Consider the following 23,597-nt stretch of genomic DNA (forward strand, 5'->3'; position numbering starts at 1 on the left):
TATAAAAACAGCTAAAATAGAAACCTCTAAAGATGTACTCCTTTTTCATCTAGAAACTAAGCTCTATACTACTTTGGCTGAACTAAATTTGGGAGGCCTGTTGAAATAGCGTATTTTAAATGATACCAAACACCTACAAGAGGTAAAGCGTATCAATCTGTATTGACCCAGTTTTAAAAAGACTTTGTCTACCACATTTTAAAAGACAAGCACAGTTAAGTTAAGAATCAGGTACCCATCCAGCTAGCAATGAATTCCAAGAGAAAAGACTGGAAAGTATTAAATTATCTATTTAATCTGATAAGAATTTCAGGTAATTAAAGCATTATCAAAAAGTGTCACTTTTAATAGTTGGAAAAGAATCTGTAAATTAGAAAGTATACTAGCAAGATAGGCCACCTTTAGACTTTTTAACATCATAAAACATCATTCAATTCCTATTCACAGAACTGCTTTTTTCGGGTAGGGAGAGATTAAAACAATTACTTTAACTGAGACTTTCCTGAAATGCAAATGTTAAAGAGAATTTTTTTTTTGTATTTTTTTTCCAAAAAAATCTCTCAAACAAAAAAAGCCAGACATATAAAATCCAACATCTAGCCACCTCCTGTCCATTAACTGGTGCTTAATATTCCCATCAAGTTTAGAGTAATTCAGGATTCTTTCTAAATGAATCTGTGCTCAAAGTTAATCTTTGATAATTGCTTTAATTATTTTTTTCCTTTAAGTGTTTAAAACCACTGTGAAACAGCTTCCTCAAAATGAAACTTAGAACAAATTGATGGACATTTAGCTAAAAGCTACTATTATTAATTAGTGTGTTACACTTTTGCTTACCACAAACAAAATAATAATGAATGCATCACAAAGTAACCAGACTCAGGGAAAGAAAAGGAGAAACAAAAAGATGAGTCTAGTTATTTTTCTAGGTGTCATCAAATCCTAGATTTTAGGTGACAAGATTCCTTTTGATTGTTTAAAAAAAATATTTAAAAATGCTATGGCAGAAACATTTTATATTATAACCCAGAATAATGAATTCCAATCTCTCTTCAGATACTGTTTAATTTTGGGTCTACTGTTGTGAATAGAGGGCTCCTACTTCTTGAGCTGGGATTAGTACTACATTTGAAATTTTGAACCGGATGTCCCAGAAGCAGTCTAAATCAAAAGGGATTGACCTCTAATATTCTATGAAGATGAGTAGCTCACAGTTTGTCTCTGGTTGTACATAAAAAATAAATTCTGGTAAACCACTAACACACCATTTTTCACTTATTCTATTCTGACGATGAGCAGAAATACTTCCCAGTGATTTTTTTTCTTCCCCACCCAATGAATGTAAGTAGAAAGACGGTGAGTAAAACCTATGCAGGGATATACTAAAATGGAAAAAACAGCTCTGTTGCCAAGTTCTATTCCCACAATCAAATCTGTACCCAAGAGGATAGTAATGGTTTCTCTCTCATTGTTTGTCAGTGCTTCTATCTTCACCTTCAGTTTCCCTGTTTACAGGAAGCAGTTGCAAGACTGATTTGGCTGGCTGCTTTACTCAAATTCAGCATGGAGATAATTAGTTTGGTTTTCCACAAACATACACACACAAAAAACCCCCAAACAAACAAAAACAAAACAAAAAAACCCAACAAACAACAAAAAACCCCAAACCAAAACAGTTTGCTGTGTCACAAAGTCAAGGACAGACTTAAAACCTTTTCAAGTAACTTCAGCTAAAGAAAACAGTCATTAAATTTTTAGAAGTTTAAAACTGCACCTCTGTAGAAGATACATCACAGGTCAGGTACTTTAATAGATTGTTCCAGTAGCTTTTGCTCTGTCAATTGCTGCAGTTGAACATATTAGCTCCTATATATTGCTGAGAAACGACTGTATGGACATAGCTTATAATTATACCCAAAGAAAATTGCATACCTTAAAATAAAGTTTATCAGCCAAACTAGTACAAAACATGGCTGTGCCCAAAATTAATGTTCTCACCTAAGAAAAATAAAAATAACATTTTGATGACTAACAACTACAAATGTAATAATCCATGAAGGATTTAAAAAGTCTCTTCGTTCTATAGAAGTTAGTGAGATGGAATCTGATAAATATCAGACATACAAGCCGCAGCACGGGTTGAAACTTTAACAGCAGCCCCCTCTGAACTATGTAAGGCTAAATAAGTGTACTTAGTAGGTATCTAACACCTGATTAGCCACTCTCCTTTTCAACCCAGAAATATGCGCCTCTACATACTTCTGGGATTTTTACATAATCAGCGTATTTGCCTCTGTCTTGTAACTCAGCTCTTGCAGATTTCTTCCTTTTTGTTCTCCAGAAGAACTACTTGATGCAAGTCAGTCCCATACTAATGCAAAGAAGTATCAGACCTAATATCCTCGACTGTGTCCTCTTAAAAAGCAAACAAAAAAATCTTGTTAAAGTACAAAGGTTTATTATTGCTGAACAAATGTAATAAAAGCCACATTGTTTGTACTTGACTGATTTCCTCTTTCACCAGTGCTGGAGAGCAGCCTTTGACAGACTGGTACCTCTTCTAATACATTCCTTTCAATTACATTTCGCTTCCATCTTCATCTAAAGTAGTGCTCAAGGAGAAACAAAATGATGGGGACATCTCATATAGTGCATAAAAACTGTATTTTGAAATAATTCTGAAACAGATTATCTGTTCACTTCTTAACATGGTATTTCTACAATGGTTTTGAAGTATAAGACTGAAGAGTAAATTATGTCAAAGAGCTCCTGGACGAAGATAGATCAAAAACTTTGACTTAAACTAAATGCACTCAGCGCATTTTAGTTCTCTTGTATGTTTCAGGGAATAGCTAAGTAGGCAACTAACAGAAAACTGTTCAAGATCACCTATTCCTTGCTATTTTGTGTGTTACCGCAGAACTAGGCACAGAAGGCCTTAGTCTGGAAACACACTTGCATATGTATTTATGCACACATACACCAGCAAAACTGAGATTTAGCTAGAAAGGCCAGGTTGAAATTCAGATATGCTAACATTCAGAAAGCAAGTTATATTAAATTAGGTGTGAAATTAAAGTTCAGTGGTGGCTGGTACCTACTTTTCCCAGTTTTTTTTAAGTTTAACCATTTTTCATTCAGATTTTTGACATTCGTTTTAAAAATTCCACTGACCTAGAGCTAACTCAGGGTAACAAAAGGAAAAAAAAAAAAACCAAACCCCCTGGACAGTCACGCTGGAGACAAACCCTGTCAACTGAGTAGTAGTTAAAGGCTTTGAAGCCTCAGAAAGTTCATTCTTCACACTATACTTTCAAACCCTAAGGCTGGTACTTTTGAAAAACGACAGACTGGAGCTCCTTCTTCTTTCAAAGACAGAAGATTACCACAGAGGACCACGTATCCCCATATCATCTCTTTATGGTTGGACATTAAAAGATACAATAGATACATGTCCTGAAAGGCTGCCATTGTTCTTGGCCTGTTGCAATTTATGGTGGGAACTTATAAAAAGTCTTTGCATAAAACAAAAAAAAACAGAAGTAGTAAAGTTGCAGGCTGTGTACAAGCAGTAACTGACCAGCTTGTCTGCACCCCAAACATAAGCTGAGAGACAGAATTTCTCCATCTTTTAGGCAAACAAGCAACAGCCTCCCCAGACACCTTGAACTGGAACTTCCTCACTTATTACAGAACTTACCTTTGGACCAGCCAGGTGGAATCTTTCTCAAGTGAATAGAGGGAAAAAAGGGCACTTCTGTATTCAGTTGAGCAGTTCTACATGTCCAATTTACGAACCCAGAAGTACCTATTTCCCTCTGCATGTTATAATGTGATTCTACACACGTAGGTTTCACAGAATCACAGAATCACAGAATAGTAGGGGTTGGAAGGGACCTCTGTGGGTCATCTAGTCCAACCCCCCTGCTGAAGCAGGGTCACCTACAGCAGGCCGCACAGGACCCCGTCCAGGCGGGTCTTGAATATCTCCAGAGAAGGAGACTCCACAACCTCCCTGGGCAGCCTGTTCCAGTGCTCCGTCACCCTCAGAGGGAAGAAGTTCCTCCTCATGTTCAGACGGAACTTCCTGTGCCTCAGTTTGTGCCCATTGCCCCTTGTCCTGTCATTGGGCACCACTGAAAAGAGCTTGTCCCCATCCTCCTGACACCCACCCTTCAGATATTTGTAGGCATTTATAAGGTCCCCTCGCAGCCTTCTCTTCTTCAGGCTGAACAAGCCCAGTTCCCTCAACCTCTCCTCGTAGGGGAGATGCTCCAGTCCCCTCACCATCCTTGTAGCCCTCCGCTGGACTCTCTCCAGTAGCTCTTCATCTTTCTTGAACTGGGGAGCCCAGAACTGGACACAGTACTCCAGATGAGGCCTCACCAGGGCAGTGTAGAGGGGAAGGAGAACCTCCCTCCTCCTGCTAGCCACACTCTTCTTGATGCACCCCAGGATCCCATTGGCTTTCTTGGCAGCCAGGGCACACTGCTAGCTCATGGTTAACCTGTCGTCCACCAGGACACCCAGGTCCCTCTCCGCAGAGCTGCTCTCCAGCAGGTCCACCCCAAGCCTGTACTGTTTGATAGTCATTTACACTGCATAGGTCTACATTGAGACAGATGAAACCAACCTCATAGTTATATGTTCTGATATGTGCATGTAGGATTTCATGACATGGAAATTATCAACACAGAATATGCTAATTTGTATAAGGAAGTATACACTTCTGAGGTTTAAAAGTGGCAACTCACTAAATTCTTCATACATGTCACCAAAACTATGCCAAATGATACCCATACAACTTTATAATCTTCTGCACTGTGACCCAAATAAAACTTATTGGCACAACGTCACAAACGTGCTATTAAAACAGTCAGCTCATCCACCTGGATTTTTTTTTTTTAAATACTGATATAGTTAAGAAACAGACATTACACAGAAGAAAGAAGTGATGCAGTTTTTACAAACACTCAGCTCAAACCACATCCGATTTGCAAGCTTGCGTCTACCTATATAATCTGTAATTTTACATATGTTACTCAAGTTTATACTGCACAAGAGTCTTAGAAGGTACTTAAAACTATTGTTATGTTTACCTTACACTTGAGCTGTTACGCAGACAAAAACAGAAAAAAAAAATTCTGATGCAACTAAGCCCTTTTCTGACAACTTTATTTAATCTGATCTTTGTTTTGAATGGGTTGACCTGAGTACTAAAGATTTTACTGTAATGTGCACAAAGGACTGAGTGTTGTAACTGTAGCAATATGAATACCTTTCTGAAAAACTGAAATAATTTTTTTGCATCTATAAGCTATGAAGAGTTTGCTGGGCCACTGAGACCCTGGATTCTATCTTCCGTAAACTAAGTTTTACAAAACAAAATCAAGCTACAAGTCAGTAAGAATCTTCTCCTTAAACACTATTTCAATCTGGAACAAGCACTACAAATAGATATATGTTTGGTTAAAGGTTAATACATGGAGAATTCACGAGTGGAACAAAGCAATTTTCAAATGAAAGGCTTTATTGATATTCATAAGGCAGTATCAACTGATATTCCTGAGAGACTACAGAGTAAAGATGCACTATGTATCTAGAATTTACTTCACGTGTTCATTACCTTTCATAATTCTCCCATACTACACCACACAAAAAATAGCGTAACACTGTCCAAGGAAAGGTGATGAAACCACTGTTGTTCAGCACTAGAATGGACATGATCATATTCTCCACATACAGAGCTATTATGTGAGAAACAGCAAGTAGGTCTGGAATATCCAAATAAAGTTATAACTGATACGTAACTGGAACAAATGCTCTAACACAAATATAAAGTTTCAAAATCCCAGTCTCCAAATTCCTTTCTCAAATATCAATTAAACATTTCAGAAAAAAAATCTCTATAGTGCCCAGGATTTATTGATAAAAGTAGAGACTGAAAACATTCTTTGTATTAATGCCTGATGTTACTGAAGACATGCCAATGTTAAACAGTTACGTTTAGTGTAAACACTTAAATACTCCAGCAGAAAAGGACTCTGATCTTTAAATTTTTCACGCTATTCAGGATTGTATGGACTACTACACGGTTTTTTCCTCTATAATGCAAAAACATAAGTCTAAACTCCATAAAAATTCTGCTCTGTTTTCTAACTTCATTTCAGCGTACTATGTGACTAAACCACAGAATGGATAGTTTTCACTAATTTTACTAAATTTTACTATGCAGCTTCTTAATAAGAAAGAAAAGCCACTCTATGAAGTTTCCACAGCTAGAAGACAACAGCCCTTGTTAGTTCTATAGACACAAATTCCCCTTCCCTCCCATCTCCAAACTGGGATCCAGTCTCTCTCCAATATTATGCTTCTGAACATCATACCCAAGAAACGCATCCAAGCCAACAAGTAAGATTCTAAATAAAAGGTTGTACATAATTGACAATTATTTAAATGGAGAAAGATGAACCAGGATGAGAACATTTGAGAATTTATGAAAAGCATACACTCAATCTACAAATAAATTCCTTTCATGAAATAACCTTGATTTTCAAAGTGACTCTCAATAAACAAACTGTACAAGAAAATGCAAATCAAAAGGTGAATGGGTTGCTACAGTCAATACTAAAGTAAGTTTCACAGGCTATGGCATACATCATAACAATTACAACAATATGATTAATTTTGCAACAGTAAGGATAGACTTTTTGGCTGATACCAGATGACATTTTTGTGCTGGACATTGTTCCTGTACAGTTTTTCCTTTTTTTTTAAAAAAAAAAGGATAAAATCATCTAAGGTACAGTAATTATTTTAATACTATTTGCATTAAATATAGTTTGCTAATTTCAAACATCTGAAAACACAGGTAGAAAGATGCAGTATGACACAAATAGGCAAGGATATAGGTGAACTCCCTAAATAATAAATTTCTCCCTATCCAAAAGCAAGATGACATACAATGTTGTGCAAATAATCTAATTTGCAATGACTGTTAGCTGCTCCTGAACAAAAATATTTTAAAATACGTATGTGTAATAAAGAATTTATCAATTTTATATCATTCATGAGTCACAATATGAAACTGAGAATTCCTCATACAGTCACATGAAGAGTGAAAAGAAGGATAAGGTTCTAAATTAAACACAAATGACATAGGGAAATAAAATATCCTACAGTACATATGCTTCAACCACACATAGGCCAAGACTTTTAAGATTTCCGAAAGGATGCTTTGGTTGGAAAGTTGAGCACAATTTAGCTTAACTCAGTTTACACATACCAAGCTGCAATAGTCACTCCTAAATTTCCAAGCTAATACAAACACCGGAGAAGAGCTAAACTCCCTACTTCTTGGAATATTTATATCAAAATGCAGGTAAATTATTTCAGACCCATTTTATACTATCTGATAGCTAGTTTTATAGAATGACCAACTTACACAATATAAAACATTATGTGTAGTGTGAGAAGTCTTAGATTTAAGAAAATCAAAGCCTGCATTGCTGAACACTACTAAGTCCCATTAATGGCACAGTAGATACCTCTTTAGATTGTACATAACCTCTCAAAATAGAAATCTGAAGTGTAAATTCTGATGGCAATTTTGTTCAAATTTATGATTTCTAAATTGTTTACAAGTAGGCCTTTCTTAAATATTACCTGTAAATTCAAGGACTAGCTCCATTAAAATAAAAAAAAAGGTCACTTCATCCTCATGTTGTAGGATTTGAACAATACCATAGACAAAAACCCATATAAATCCAGAAGGCGGTGAACAGTAGGCACGTACATGAGCACGTACCCTATACAAATCTTTCCATAAGACCTGAGAATTTGCCATAAAATCCGACAGCACTTCAAACACTGTCAAACAAATTTAGTTCAGTTTTTAAATGCATCGAGAAGAAAAGACCACATAACTCTTCACAGATATGGACTCTGAGCTGATAAAATCTCATCCTCACTAATGATCCAGTGTTCAAGACTCACTTCAAACTGCAGAATATCAGCCTAACAGTTCATTGGATTCACCCACTAACCTGATGGTGACTAAGCTCAAAGTAGTACAGCAGCAAATCACTTAAGATGTGTAAACAAGAAAAGTCAACTGAGATGTTAAAACCTGCATTTCAGGACAACTGTTTGGACAATACACTGACTCACTACACATGGACAGCTCTCCATCCTGGACTGGCTAACCTGCAGAAGGCCTCAAATGTAAAACAAAGCTTGAAAACCAAAAACAGAACAACACGTCGCCCCACCCCCCCCAAGAAAAAAAAAAACAAACAACTCTCCATTACTTGTGAGAGCTGAAAGCATCAGGAGATCAGAACCTTGAGATCTAAAACTGAGCAGTCCATGATTAGTGTTACCTGATTACACCCTTTCTCACAAAACTCTATTCTAGACACAAGAGTTTAACTTTTACATATTATTTATATTTATATATATATATTTTATATATATATATATATTTAGAACACTGCATGGAAATCAGTTTTCAGCATTAAAGATTTAACAATTCCTCTGTTCCACAGGCCCTGAGGAGTTACTTCCCAGATCTCAACTCATAATGCTCTGCATGGTCATAAAGAGTATCAAGTATGACATAGCAGTAATAACAGTGAATACTACTACGTAGAAGTTACTAACAGAAACATAAATTTCCAACCCATCATATCACAGTTACAGTTATGAGCTAGTCAGCCATACAGATACCTTTTTACGTCCCCTGTGTTCTCGCTTTCCAGTCACTGCAAGCAATTAGTTACTAATACTGAAATATTGAAAAAAAGAGAACATAGCTTTATTTTCTTAAGAATCAGTATTTTCTTTTAGATTTTCAGTTATTTCACTCTGCTATCCTATGTATGTCTTCATCATACAGCAAATTTCTTAGCAACCTATACCCATATACATAGATATATGTGTATATAAAATATATATATACACACATACACCCATTTACCCAACCACAGGTTAATTGATTTTGTTGTTCACTGCCATAGTGGCTTCCCACTTCTACTCTCTCCCATTCTCTCACCCCATAAAATCTCATAATTATCTGAACCTAGTCTGATATATTTAAAAACAGGATCACAGTCTGCAGTAAAGAGAGCAATGAATAGCAAACCCAACACTGCCTTGATAGGATAGATTAAATTACAGCTAATTGAATTCAGGAGCTGTAGTTCACACACCAAGAGTACCTGACACGTCCTTGTAGTCTCTGTTTCTTCAAAATTATAGCATCATTGCTTACTATGAGTTTCACTTGCTATTATAGTTGACATGGCACACCTTTCAACAGAAATGTAATTACTCATTTTAAAGAATAAGCATTTCAATATAATTTATAATTCAGGACTTACTCTTACAGAAATAGTGCACAAGCACAAATGTGCTAAAATGAGAAGGCAGGGGCAGATATAAGGATCAGAAATTGACACAAAATCAATCTATCTGGGCCTGGTCATCAGTGCACATACAACCTAAATCAGTTGTAACTGAAAGTTATTGGTATCTGATGGTTATTAGTTTATCATCCACTAACACTTTTTACAGAAGCTGAAGCATGTTAAGTTTTCAGAAGCAAAGATAAAAGGCATACCTCTGCTCAGAAGAGAGACGAAATATGCCAAACAAGAAAGATTATTAGGCATATTAGATATTCTGCAGTTCTATGAAATTAACTGTAGTTTGCTTCGAATGCTTGCACGTTTCATAGGAACAAGCCACAGTCTCAGAAGGCAGGACAGAGACTGACAAAATTATTATTTCATATATATAAGTTCCTCCTACATCACTGATGGAACAGGAAACTAGCATTGCACTACGCAAAACGTACCTCCTCAGGAGGTACCAGAAGCAAGCTGTACCAGTGACTAATACAAATATCTTACTTCTTGACATGAAAATTAAATGTTGTCCTTCATAGTATTTGCCAGTACACAGTTAAGTACCATCAATGTTTAAAGAGTCCCAAAGCACCTGTTTTCACTTTACTGCCCTTTTTTAGTCAAGTCGAGTTTACTAAGTTCCTCAGTCTTTAAAATGAGGTCTGTGTATGACATGCAAAACTCTTCAGAGATGTCTGTACTTTATGGTAAATTATTCAACAGTTTGCATCAAAAAAAGCACATTTGTCTTGCTTACAAAACTAAACAGCTATGCTATGGAAGGATCTCCAAAGCAAAGTGATCAAACAGCACGACTTTCTTCCTTCTCTCTGCTCTCCTTCTCCCAAGTGTCCTAGCATTTCTAGGTTGGTTTATTTTGGGTTTTTTTCCCTGTTACTACAATCACTGTTTAATTTTATTTCAAGAATCACATTTCAGAGAACTAAGGGAGGCCAAGCAACAAACTTGTGTTTGTTCTCCAGCAATGAAGCTCCTAACATCTCTATCAAAAATGAAAGCACATTAGGCTAGAAATCACAACTAGTCTGGGAGTATTTGGAGTTCCGAATCTCTCCCCAGCTGTTACATTCAACTGCCAGCAGCATTTTTTCCTCGGACAAATATTTTAAATGCCAAAACACGTGAAGATTAGAGAGAGGTTTATCAACGTACCTTATTACAGGAGATAAACTGGCAATATTTCATGCAAGAGTGCCCAACTTTAGGATGTCAGTGAATCCATAGCTGGCTTATTTCCACATAAAGCAATAACATAAAGTTGCTGACACTGCACATTCAGTATCAACTAGCAACAACTAAAATGTCAGATATACCTACCAAAACAAGCAGTTGTAACATTTTTTTCTTCACATACAATCATCTAGAATACGCAACTACGCTCCTAGCCAGACTTTCACTCTACTTGTTTTGCTCTGAAAAGAAACAATATTGAGGAAACACACAAACATACCTAAACAAAATTAAGAGCGTCTCAAAACACCATTAAGTCCCCTTTCTCCTACTATCTTTTTCCAACACCTTTTTTTTTTTTTTTAAGTAGGAATTGCAACATTCTGAATCAAAGTTATAGCCTCACCTGTGCATTCACCTCCATTACTGCCTGCCAGCCTTCTCTGACTGTTCATCCACTTTGGTAGTGCCCATTTCACTAAGAGCTCTCTTTAGTAAAATACAAATAGCAACCATGCAAAAGTAGTCAATACAATTCAAAAACAGTATTTAAAATTAACACAGAGGTGTGAACTCTTGTCTCCAAATATACAGTGTCAAACTATTTCACTTGCAATTACACATTTAAGATCAAGATTTAAAGATAAACTTATTTATATTGCAGGTCTTTATTACCAAGGTACGCTTCCAGGAAACCCTTAAAAGCAACCGGAAACAAGCATACTCTAAGCTACAGAATCAATAACTACAGAACTAACTCCTTCTTTAGGTTTAAGTTAGATGGGTTTACCTGCAGAGCTACCAGAAAAAAAATATATATTTCTGAGGGACCAGCTAATTAGCCACAAAGCCAGGTGTTTTCCACATTTCCCCCTTCCCAGTGTTGCTTCTCTATTTACTATTAGCACATATTGCAAGCTCTTCTCAATAGATAAAGAATCCGCTGGTAAGTAACACCACCTGCAGTATAGTACAATTCATACGTATTTCATGTTAAAAGGAATATTAAATATCCTTCCTAAACAGGATTTTGAGATTCTATTTCTCAATCTGCCTCTGATGTCAGGTTGAATATTCATGGAATTACACCCGAGCCACATCTTTGCTCAAATTCTGCTCACAAAATTAAATCATGTTACACTTTTTTTTTGGAGGGGGTGGAGGCAGGAAAGGAAAGACATAATTCCAAAATACCCTTTAGATTTCAGATGTCAAATACTGTTATTTAACAAAATGCACATTATCCAATCAGTGTCCTATCACTGATTTTCAGAGCATTGTTTTCCCAGAATTATCCCAGATCAAGTCAATAAGGTTGCACTCTGCCTAACCCATAGCTGACTGCAGTAGGCGCACTGAAAAATTTAGGCCTACCTAACAACAAAGCAGGCAAAAAAAAAAAATCCTCTCTACTGCCACCAAAATAAATCTTTTAGCTTGCAATAAGTGTTGCAGGTAAGAGGAGCTGAGATAATTGTAGAAACTCTCTTCACTTAGACATTTAGAACAAAGGATATAGTTTATTTTATTAAACACTTGAAAGGGATTGCTTCCATTGGCTTTACAGCATTAAGAATGGATGTGCCCCAATTTGTTTCTACTTTTCAACTGATGAAGGATGAAATGTATACAGCTGAAATCCAAAAAATTAACTTTAAAAAACCCTTTTTTTCCCCTCCCCAGGAGAAATATATTTCCACATCTTTTAAAATATACTGCATTAACTTTGGTGTTAGTTGTTCTTTTCAGATTCTTCCCAATCTCTTTGTTATCCTTCTAATGGTTCTATCTTGTAGGACACACTGTCTTTCTCACAGCTTCTTCACAGGTGCCTTTCCTAGCAGAAGAAAAAAACATGACAAAACCAACTTTAATCAAGGAAAATTTTCCATGAACAGATCCAAGGAATCACTGCTACTCACTGTGAAACTACTAGAAGAGATGCAGAGAGCTTTTAAACAGCATAATTTGAATTAAGTTGCAATACTGGGAAACTTTTAGAAATATTTTTAAATTTATTATATCCCAAATGACATTATTTCCAAAGACATTAATGAACGAGCAATTTCTACATAAATGGTTGCTAACATGAATTTCTTTTAAGTGGATTGAATCATGTCAGTGACTAAAAAAGAACAATGTTATTGATTCAGTATAACCTCTATACCCACCACTTCCTAACGTGATGACTGGGTGGGTTAAATAAAGACATACTGCAGAAGTCTTCATAGGCCTTTGAAAGTCACAAAAGGTAAAGCCCTCAGAACACAAATTCAGCACACTGACATGCAACCTGGAACATTTTGATGCAAGAGGGGAGAAGAATCCCAGTTCAGAAACAGACTGACCAGCAGCTGTCCTCACAGTTTGTTCTCCAGGGACAGACAAGGAGTTACCCACTAATCTTCCTGAAAACAAAATAACATTTTACAATGCATACTTTGAAGTTATTTTTGGCACGCCACCCAAATTAAAACTGTACAGGCTATCATCTCCCACACCCAAGAGGCTGTAAGAAGCCAATACCAAGCTGGTGAAAGAGGTCTGAGCCTAGAAATGCGCGTCAGTTTGGGGGCAGGTGGCTAGAGGAGTCTGCTATTACAGCATTCAGAAGTTTCACATAAACACAGTCAGCTCCCAGCCTCTTATTTTCTATAGTCACCATCCATATAGCTATTACAGTCCATCCTAATTAGTAGACCAGGAAAGTAAAAATCTTACACCCAGTTTAGCTGGTTTTGAAGAGTGTATGGAGGGACAGATCTTCACATCTACCGAAAGAATTTTGCAGCATTTAATTTACTGACCGGAGCAATACCTGAGAGGCATAAAAAACAATACCAACTACAGATTTTGCTTTAATCTAGAGAGCTCCCTGCACCTTCGACAATAATGGCAGTATCATTACCATAACTACTTCAGATTGCTCAGAGTCCACATATTCCCTAATAAAAACAGAATAACACTTAAGGAAATGCCAAGAACGCTGTGTAAGCTATATTTTAATGAAGAACTATTCCAAAGCTCATAAAAAATACTGCATAGTGGGTACCTTAAATGCTCACTTTATACGATTTTGGTAATAAACTGTTACCTCCTTTGTAAGAATCATGTAAAAAAGAAAATCCCAAATCTTGGGAGCTCCACAGGCTTTCCTCTTGTATTAGACAATGTCAGAGATCATACAGTCATATTTTCCAGGCAAAATAATGTATTGCATTGATAGCTTTAGTGCTTTTTAAAAGTATGCGTAAGACAATGCCAAAAGTACACAAGAAAAACAAATGTGCATCTAAGTCACAAGTTACAACTGCTAATAATAGGTAACTCAAGGCGAAAAGCTATATATGAACTTTCTCAAGTACTCCAATAAATACAACATAAATCATTATACCTGAATTCTTGCAAATTACATGGTAGAATCAAATTAACAAATAACAGATATGTGACACTTCATGAAAAAATAGCTCAGAATCAACCCGTTAAGGATGTCAAATATAACCTAGTCAAAAAAAAAAAATTGCAACATGCTGTACGAGTAGTTTGTAGAAACAGAGATCTGCTAAGTGCTATAGATAGTCAGTTAAGAAGTCCTATACATGCTGACAGAAAATGAGCAGACTTTTCCGTATTTTCACTCTTCCTACATCAAGGTGTAGAATTGTAGAACTTGTTTTATGAGTTTATATAAATTTAAATATATATGCATATATATACATAAAATTTATAATACAACAGAGTAAGCTGTAGATGGTATCCAAACTGAATATCCAGAAAAGAAACATGAGCAAAGAAGATTTTACATAAAAATTAGTCAGTTTTAGACACCATACCCTCTTGGCATAAGGGCTACGAAACGCATTGCAAATGAAATAAAACCATATAACCAATCCATTTTTACTCTGGTACTAAATAAACACACCTCAACAAATAAAGAGTCACAAGACTAGATATGCAGATACTTCACAAAATATTCAAATTGCCCGAGGGGTGCAGTTCAGATTTACTTAACTATAATATAGGTCAAATTGAGCTGGACTTCCCTGCTTCATCAATAGACTAAGAAAGTTGAGAGTCAAAGCAAGACATTAGTAATGGTTCCAGATTAACCCAACAGACAAGCCTAACATTCCACTGCCATTGGTATTATACAGAAATATGTTATACTATGCAGTTTAGTCACGTGGAAACGATGCTTTCTTCATCAATTTTAATGTGTTTCAGTTATAAATAAATAAATAAAACACATACTAGCGATTTGTTTGACGTTAAGTGTATTGAAGCAGACCAATTCAGTCCCTGGAGAAAAATGACAAGACATGTACACAAATATTACTGCAAATCAATTAACAGACCAGCTATCAGCTGCTCCAAGCTGGGATGGGAGCAAAGAAAGAGGGCAGCCAAGCGGCAAGTTTTCATGAACAAATGCCACAGATCACCACAATTTAAGACTGGACAGGGCAGCTGTCAGAAATCACCAGAAGAAAATTTGAGCACCCACGCACCTGAAGAGCAACTCTGCAATGCAAACATCCTCAAACTACCTTAGAATAGGTATAGATATTAATATAAATCTTTCAGCATGAGCATTACACAGCAGCTCAGGCAAGCTTATTTTACTAACACAAAAGCACAAACACTTTAGCAATATAACTAGCAGTTGTATTGAAACTAAGTGAAAGCAGTTTCAGTCTAGTTTAGGTATGTCTAAAAAGGAGAACTGTAATGGTATATTCCACAATATATATATGTCCAGGAGAGCACACCCTGAATACTTCTAGTATCCTAGAACTTACAGTTTCCACACTTTCCCCTGCGCCAGTCATCTTTTGGTCTTTCAGTGAAAGAGCTTATGTATTTACAAAGAACAGTTAAGTTGCTTCAATTAAATTGTAAATTCACAAAAGTTAGAGTTCAGTAAAACTGTGGCCCTTAAGCTTTTGTTTTTACACAGTTTAAGTTAATCCTCATAATGAGATTGCTACTTTAATATTTTCAGAACACTCTTCAGAGTAGAGCAAGCTGTTTTCTTTAAGCTCAAAGAAATTTTCCAAAATGATAAATCTGCATTATTGTCAGAATATTTTTTCTGTTTTTTCGACTACCAGTGGGTTCAGGGCAAAAGTGCTCACAGAAACACTGTATTTATTTTACATCCTGTCCTTCTAAACCTTTAGAAAACAAACATCACTCATTGCTTCAGAGGTAACATCTTTTCAAACACTAGCCACTGAAATCCCTCAAGAAAGAAGTCTTTAATTTGCCAACTTAGTCTTACCATCACAACTGAAATTATTTCAATAACCTTGAAATATCTTATTTACCCAAAACTGTAAACATAAAAGCACAAAAATTTGAACATTAATTTTACCAAAATTAACGCAAGACTACAGTTATCAACAGAAATACAATAATGTCACTGATGTGTTTTTTGAATATTTTCTCATTCTGTAACATTCCACTAACATTCCAAATATAATGTGTTTTGCTAGCTACTCTCACAATTTACTCACCTGTCTCTTGTTAATTTCCTTAGCACTCTGAATTTGCAGTCCATAGTAAAAAAGAGGCTACACTAGGAGAAAATCTCTGATTCACATTTAGTATTAAAAACCAGTAATAATAAACCAGTTCGTATTTCAAATAAAAACTGAACCAGTGCTCTAATGTGAGGTGCAAACAGTGGTTGAAAGAAAGAACATGGTATCATGTACCTACCCCCCACTTTAAAAACAAAAAAAGTGGGGAGGTAGGTACATGGTACAATACATACTTGTTTTTTAAAAAAAAAGAACACACTTGTTCATTCATTTGAGAGTGTCTTCCTGGGGGAAAACAGAATTACAGTTTTGAGAATTGCTCTTCCCTATCACCTGAACATCCCAAGTGCACACTAACACACATTACTGGGCAAAATTTTACATACCAACAACTTTGAAGCTGCTAAAAAACCTCTAAAAATACATACGAATGGGAGGATGCTTTCCCAAGCAAAGATGCCATGTTAAACTACGCCGAGTAGTACGAGCTAATGCTGCAAATGTTTTACACTGATAAGTATCAACAGTAAGGGAATTGTATTGTTTCACCTAAACTAATTTGGTTAAGAACCGCTTATGCCCAGACAAGCCCTTGAAACGTAAACACAAAGTTCCCATCTTTTACTTCACAAAAATTCACTCTTCCTTGCTGTGTACACATCTATGCCTCTCACAACAAACAAAAGTGGTACATAAACTCCACCACCCTTTTCTTTCTTCTGATATTTACATATTGCATATCACTCTTTAAGTGCACCAAATCAGGATTAAATGCACTTTAGCCTGGGATTTATTTCCCTAAGTTTTCATGACGTAAAAGCCAAAATATCAAGACGTCCATCCCCAAAAGTCTGCTCTCCCTGTCCAGACATGCAAACTCAGGAACCTAAACATAGAAAAAGTGAGCCAAGTCCTTAAGAGCCTATATGCTGTCAATTACCAGTATTTTTAGTTCATATTTATTCCTTTGAGAGACAGAAAATATTTTTCAACAGTATCTTCACCTGGAACATTAGTGTTATTTAAGCATAAACTTGGCAGGGGTAAGGCATGGTGTTAGATGCTTTTGATTTTGAGGGAGACGAGTTTTGCATGCTGCTTATTTCTGAAATATTAGCACTAGTTGGGTTCCAGATTATTTGATTATTTGCATTGCACCAGGCAATTTTGGGCATCTCTGGGCTATTTATAGGACTTAACAGATTATTTCTCTTCAAGAGCTGTATTTGAGTGTCAAAGCCCATTCTATAACATACCATCAAGTTCACAACATCAGAGAAAGAATTCTGCATTTCTTTCTGTGATCAGTTAGATATTTAAATAAGATTAAAGCAAAATAAACGGGTGACAGGCAAACAGTAGCCATTTACCTTAACATTGATTTTAAACACTGAAGACAGAAAAGCAGAAATGTGAACTTTCAGTTTTCACACACTCAGACTTATTCCACATACTCTTGCTTTTCTGACCTTTCCGAAACATGAAACAGGGTATTTGTTTCACTCCATTTTTTCTAGCCTAATAAGAACGAGAACCTAATGGGAAAGGACCTGTTGCAGACTACTCCACAATAAACATTATGCTACTAAAATTCACCTCAGTGGTGGATAACAGGAAAAGCAAGAGAAGAAATTTGAGTCACACCTGGTCATTTTCTCTCGAGAAGATCAGCTATAACAATACGGGAGGATTTATTTTGGGACAAGTATGATCTTGCAGGAGGGGAAAAATGAAGCAAGAAAGACATTTCACTGACAGAGAGTGAAAACAAAAACCAAGTCAGTTAGCTTTATGACTAAAGTCTCAAAGATGTACAAGAGTAATGGTAAATTCAGGTCACCATTACAGTCACCACATTCAAGCCATGTTTTCTTTCAAAACTTGTGGTATTTAAGGACATTGAGAAGTAAAATCATGGATTATTATGTATCATTTCAGTTATCAAAAAAGGTGACAAAACAGGAAAAAATGCTCACACATCCCTTAGAATATAATATTTTTAAACAGGTGAGGACCTTGGTCATGAAATCAACAATAACACTTGGCAAGAAACCGAACTAATTTGAGCCCCATTAAAAGAAAAAAAAAAAAGCCAAAAAAACAACAAACCACTAGTTCCTTGCTAGCAAAAAACTTAGCTATTCTGGTGCATAATTTTTCACTTTGACTATGCACAGGGAAAATAGCACTGTAATGTCCTATACAGGAACAGATTCCCTCTTACAACATTAGACTACATTTGTGTACCTGCTGTCCTGCTGATATAATGCCATTTGAAACACATTTGGCTGGCATATTTTCTGCGTGAATACAGTGAAATTAAGTATTTAAAAATATATTGCGCCTCACTTTTCCCATGTACTTTTTAAAACTTTCCCATGCTTATAAAAATTGAAATACTGGTTTACCCAATGTTTTATTCTGCATTTGTTTACTGTAAAGCACTTCATGGGAAGAGTTGTTTAAAAGAATCTTTACATATGAAAATATTATTATTATTTCAATCAATTGAATAGATTTACAAAACCCAATTTACATTTATAAAGTCTGCTATGGAATTCACCGCGGTTTGAAAAAAGGGCAGGAAACTGATCTTACAGGAGAGAGGGCAAGAATGAGTTTGTGATCTTTTTCCTCCTAGAGCTCTCTTCCTTCCCACTTCCTTATTACCATACTTTTCATTTAGGAACATAACATTTGTTCTTCCAATTTCACCTACCCAAAAGTGAAGAATTATCTTCTGGTTTTCTTGAACTTACTATTCTAGTTTATCTGAATTACTTCTTCATTATAGCATAACTGAAAATTTAGTATCTCCATTTCAGAATGTATGTCAGGTGTCCAGATGCAGCCAGTCTGGTGACTGGAAGAGGAAGGATGCTCTTGCTCATCAAAACCAAGGATGACTGAGAAACTATGCCACGAGTGTTCATAGTCTCTCGCTTCCACCAACCAGACCTACAAAAAGTTTGAAAATGGGTTCAGATAAGCATGGGTGGGCCATGAAACTTCAGTAGTTAAGCTTCAATGAACATGGTGGTCACAGCATATAAATTTTTGCTTCTGTGCAGCACAGAACAACCTCAGTACTGGCACAGCTGAGTATGTAAAAATCACCTGAGATTCACACAATGCTTCAGTCTGGTCTGAGCAGCAGTTTGAGTGTGCTGAGCAAATATGCGTATTTCAGCCCTCCTTTGAAAGGAAAATTAATTCAAAAACAGAAGTGGACAACCAGGCACCTTCAATAGCTCCAGAGCAAGAGCTCTCACCTGTCATGTAAAAAGACTAGATAAAAAAACCATACACCTCAAAGGTTCAAAGCCATATATTCAAACCTCTCAGGAAGCACCCCCAAAGAAATATTCTTCCTGTTCAACCTCTCTCAGTGCCAGAAACTAGTATGCACCCCACTCCTGTGCCCTCCCCAAGCCCGTAACTTCACTTCATCAAATAAATATTATGCCACTTCCCCCAAAAGCATACCCGTATTCTAGTCTCTGCTCCCAATGCCTTTCACCAAAGTGCCCACAAACATCAGAACAAAGTTTGAGTCCAGGGATGTTTGAGGGAGATAAATGGCCTCCCAATCACTATGCTAAACTGTTCTCCCCTTTTGCTCTTTCTTCCCTCACAGTGAGTACTTTGCTAAGCCAGGCACAGTGTCCAACAGAAATCACAGAGAACACGTCCAATCCAGCCTGCATTATGGTGGTCAGGTTAACAGAGATTTTAATCCTCTTAGACTATGAAGGATTTTTAAAACAGTAGCTATTATATTCAAAGCAGGTACTGCTTCTAATTATTTTTATTTTTACATGAACTTTATTCCAGCCTCCAAGAGAAGGTGCCTAAAGTCAGGAATGACCACAATCTCACAGACCCCAATGTCATTTTGTTACCTTAAATATTCCTCAAACAGCTGTAAGAGCATGAAGCTCACCTCTCTATTTTGCCACTTTCTCAAGCTGTGAGTTTCCAAGGCCATGCTGTTTCTAAACCTGGGTATGTCTATAAACAATGATTCCAGCAGAGAAGATATCAGAACTTCCTGTCCCATAATTTCTGGGTATCCCCCTCCCCTCCACAAACATCTCCAAATATCTCAGAGCACATAGCTTTCGGGAACCTCAGCAGAAAGAAAATGGCTTTTCTTATCACAGCAATCAAACTGCAGATGACTCTAAATTACTGTAGTGCAATTGATGACAATACATTAATCTCATCTATTTGTGCAGGGAGATCAAAACAGAGGATAGGGCAATATTGACTTAAACCACTGCTAAAAAAAAACCCCACCCTGTAGATATACTCTTTCAGTTCATGTGTTATAAACCTAAACTGTATTTAACTAACTTAATTAAAAAAGGTTTAAGCCAAGCAAAAATGAGCTTTTCAAGCTAAACTACACATCTACATAGCATTCTGCACTGACTTAACTTGCAGCCCATTTAACTCAGGAATGCAGTGTAGCACGTTAGCAGGTGTGAGCAGCCCAACCTCACAGATGCACCACAGATACATTAGCAGGGTACTGCATCTTTTATAAATTCTGCCACTCAGAGGCAGGTATAAATGTGTTCAGTTTCAGTATCACTTTGAGGCTGCTGTATTGCTTCCTGGTCAGGAGCTAGATCCCTTCCCTCCTCACAGCCTTCTACTGAGGCACACAGGCATATCATAACTTCATTTTAAAACCAACTTACAATAAGCAAGCTCAGCTTTTTTTATAAGCTAAGGCCTTACGTACGTATCTGTGCACATTTTTATACCCTTCAAGTTTTGCATTTTATCTTCCTTTTCCCTACAAAACAATAAATGCCATTGTTCATCACAGATGCAAAGAATGGTCATCTTCTCAGACAGAGCTATCTAAGAAGAAAAAACCAAGCTGAGGAAGGCAGAAAAGGGACACTGTTCTTTAAGTATTCTCTCAGTGCCCTGATAGGCAGCTATCAGCTCCTTTTATATCTTATTCCCTTCTCTGTCTTCATTTTTTTAAGCCTCTCTCTACACTTTGTAGAACCACAACATTCCTCCTCCTTAACCTCTAAGGAGCACCTTAAAGAACACTCTAAATAAAGATATGCTGTTTAAAATTGACACCAGGATTATTTCTGCGTTTCTTCATTGGCCTCAGGAACTTTTCTATAACTGTTTTGCTTTCTTTAAAAATTTCTATTTTTCTGCAGCCTGTGCTTCACTTGAAGTCATAATCCTGTGATGACAATTGTAAATGTTGTAATAGCAACTAGTCATGATGTAACAAACAAGATCAACCACTTCTGGTGGAAAAAAGGCATCAGAAACCTTTCAAGCAGTCTCCTAACAATCTCAATTAGTTCCTCAATAAAATTCTTGTTCACATTTCAAATTGGAAAAACTATCTCAAAAAACAACGTACTTCAAGAGAAGACAACATGTTCTTCACCAATCGCAACCTCAAGCTTTCAAAGTCCATTTTTAAAGACCCATTAAAACCATCAAATTCACTAAGAAAGGGTTTAAATCGCACATTTTTAGATGAAAAAAAAGCTTAGGGAAAACGAAGGTTTACAGCACTTACTGTAATAAATCTAACCAAAAGTCACATAAAGAAAAAAAGAATAAAACGTCCATACAGTTAAACATACAAGCCTTCACACCAGGTGCAAAACCGCCTGTAATTATACGCCCGCGCGTTCAAACACAACGCACAGATACAGGGGATATGAACGCAACGAACATCATCACTGATGCTTGAAATGCCAGTTTATTAAACACACGCTTTTACTCCGCAAGGCCGCTGACTACGGGCAGTTTTCAGTAAGGGTGGTAGATGTGAGATGCGATCTCGCCTTCCACGAAAATTCTACACACGAAGAGCATCTTTGCATCATCATTCATGGCAACAGCGAAAATGCGCTCAGCTGCGCTCAGCTAACCGGTCTGATCTCCTCACCGTCCCGACAACTACATTTCAGCGTTGAATTTTTTATCGCGATGTAGGTACAAGAAGATAAACCAGCTCAGTCGGGTTTCGCACCAGAAGGTCTTCAGGCTTCAGCAGCGCCGGTCCCCGCCGCGCAGGGGACGGGCCAGATCCGGCCACAGGCCCGTCCAGCTGCAGCTCACGCCGCGACCCGGCAGCCCGAGCCGGTGACAGCGGCAGCGCCGGGACTCCCGCCCAACCGCGCCAGGGGCGGCCGCCGCCGGACTCCGAGCCCGGCTCCCGAACCGCGAGGAGGCTGCGGCGCGTCCCCTGAGCGCCGTGCAGCCGCCGCACGCAGCCCCGCGGAGCCGGGCCACCGGCTCCCTCCCCAGCGCCGCGGCTGCCGGAGCCTCTGTGCCGGGGCTGGGAGGGTCGCCCCCAAGGGCACCTGCCGGCCGTTAAACGGCCGACGGTCCAGCCCCTGCTGCCTCAGAACGGGCCCACAACGCCCAGCGGCCGCGGCTCCAGGGCGCGCCGGGGGAAAGAAAGAAAGAAGCGGGGCAGGGGGGCGCCTGGGAAGGGAAGGGGCCAGCCGGCCGCTGCGGCATCTCCGGGGGCCGCGCCCGCCCAGCGCCGCCCGCTCTCCCTCCGCCGGGCACAGCCGCAGGCAGGCACCTGGGCAGCTCCTTTGTTCCTCCCCGGTCCCGCCGCCTCACCGCTTCCCGCACTCACCCACGGTGGCCAGGGTCTCCAGGTCCTCCAGCTTGTAGGCGGCGGGCTCAGGCGCGGCGGGCGAGCCGGGGCCGGCAGGGCTGGGGGCCGGCGGGGGGGGCTGAGGCGCGGCCAGCCCCGCCGCCGCCGCCGCCTCGCCGCCGCTCTTCGCCCCCATTTTGGCTTTGGCAGCGCTGAAGGCGTCCATGGGGCCGAGCGGGCGCCCCGCGGCCGCTCAGCGCATGGAGAAGGGCGAGCCGGGCCGGCGAGGGGAAGGAGGACGAGGAGGAGACGGAGCGGCGGAGACGCAAAGTTTCAGCCTTCAGCAGGCGGGGTGGCTGCTCCCCTGGGCTGGAGCTCGTTCCCGTGGCCGCCTCTGAGGGGGCGCGGAGCCCTTCAGCATCGCGGCCGGCCGCCGCGCCGCTGGCAGCAGGGACCGCCGCGCTGGCAGACAATGGCGAGGGCGAGCCCGGCCGCACCGAGCCGCGCCGCGCAGGGCGGAGGGGCGGGGTTTGCCTGCCTGCCGCTGCGGCGCGGTCCCGCCGAGGGCCGAGGGGGCGGCGGGGAGGCGCGGCGCCGCCGCGCGCCGGGAGCGCGCAGCTCGCCCCCAGCCGCGGCCACAGCCTGGGGGGTGTCTGGTAACGCCGCTGCGCCTTGGCCGTCCTTCCCTGGGGGAAGGTCCCGTCCGCTCCCCACGGAAAGTTAAAACTGGTTGAAGGGGCCCCGGCACAGCGGCTTCCTGGCCCACCTGGTGTCACACCGGCAGCCCCGGGACGAGTCGGTCCCCCCCCCCCCACGCGTGGGAGCGCCCGCTGGAGCGACTTGGCGGCCGCG

General features: G+C 39.1%; 1 protein-coding gene across 1 annotated transcript in view; it reads right to left on the minus strand.

Annotated features, from left to right (window-relative positions):
* Positions 1 to 23,226, minus strand: part of PRKX (protein kinase cAMP-dependent X-linked catalytic subunit) — a 62,320-nt gene extending 39,094 nt beyond the window's left edge. The window contains exon 1 of the mRNA XM_075427926.1: positions 22,785 to 23,226. Within this exon, the coding sequence (XP_075284041.1) occupies positions 22,785 to 22,971 (187 nt within the window). The 5' untranslated portion in view covers positions 22,972 to 23,226. The remainder of the gene's footprint in view (positions 1 to 22,784) is intronic.
* Between the last annotated feature and the right edge of the window lie 371 nt (positions 23,227 to 23,597).

This window comes from Opisthocomus hoazin, chromosome 1 (genome assembly GCF_030867145.1).
Source record: "Opisthocomus hoazin isolate bOpiHoa1 chromosome 1, bOpiHoa1.hap1, whole genome shotgun sequence".
NCBI lineage: Eukaryota > Metazoa > Chordata > Aves > Opisthocomiformes > Opisthocomidae > Opisthocomus > Opisthocomus hoazin.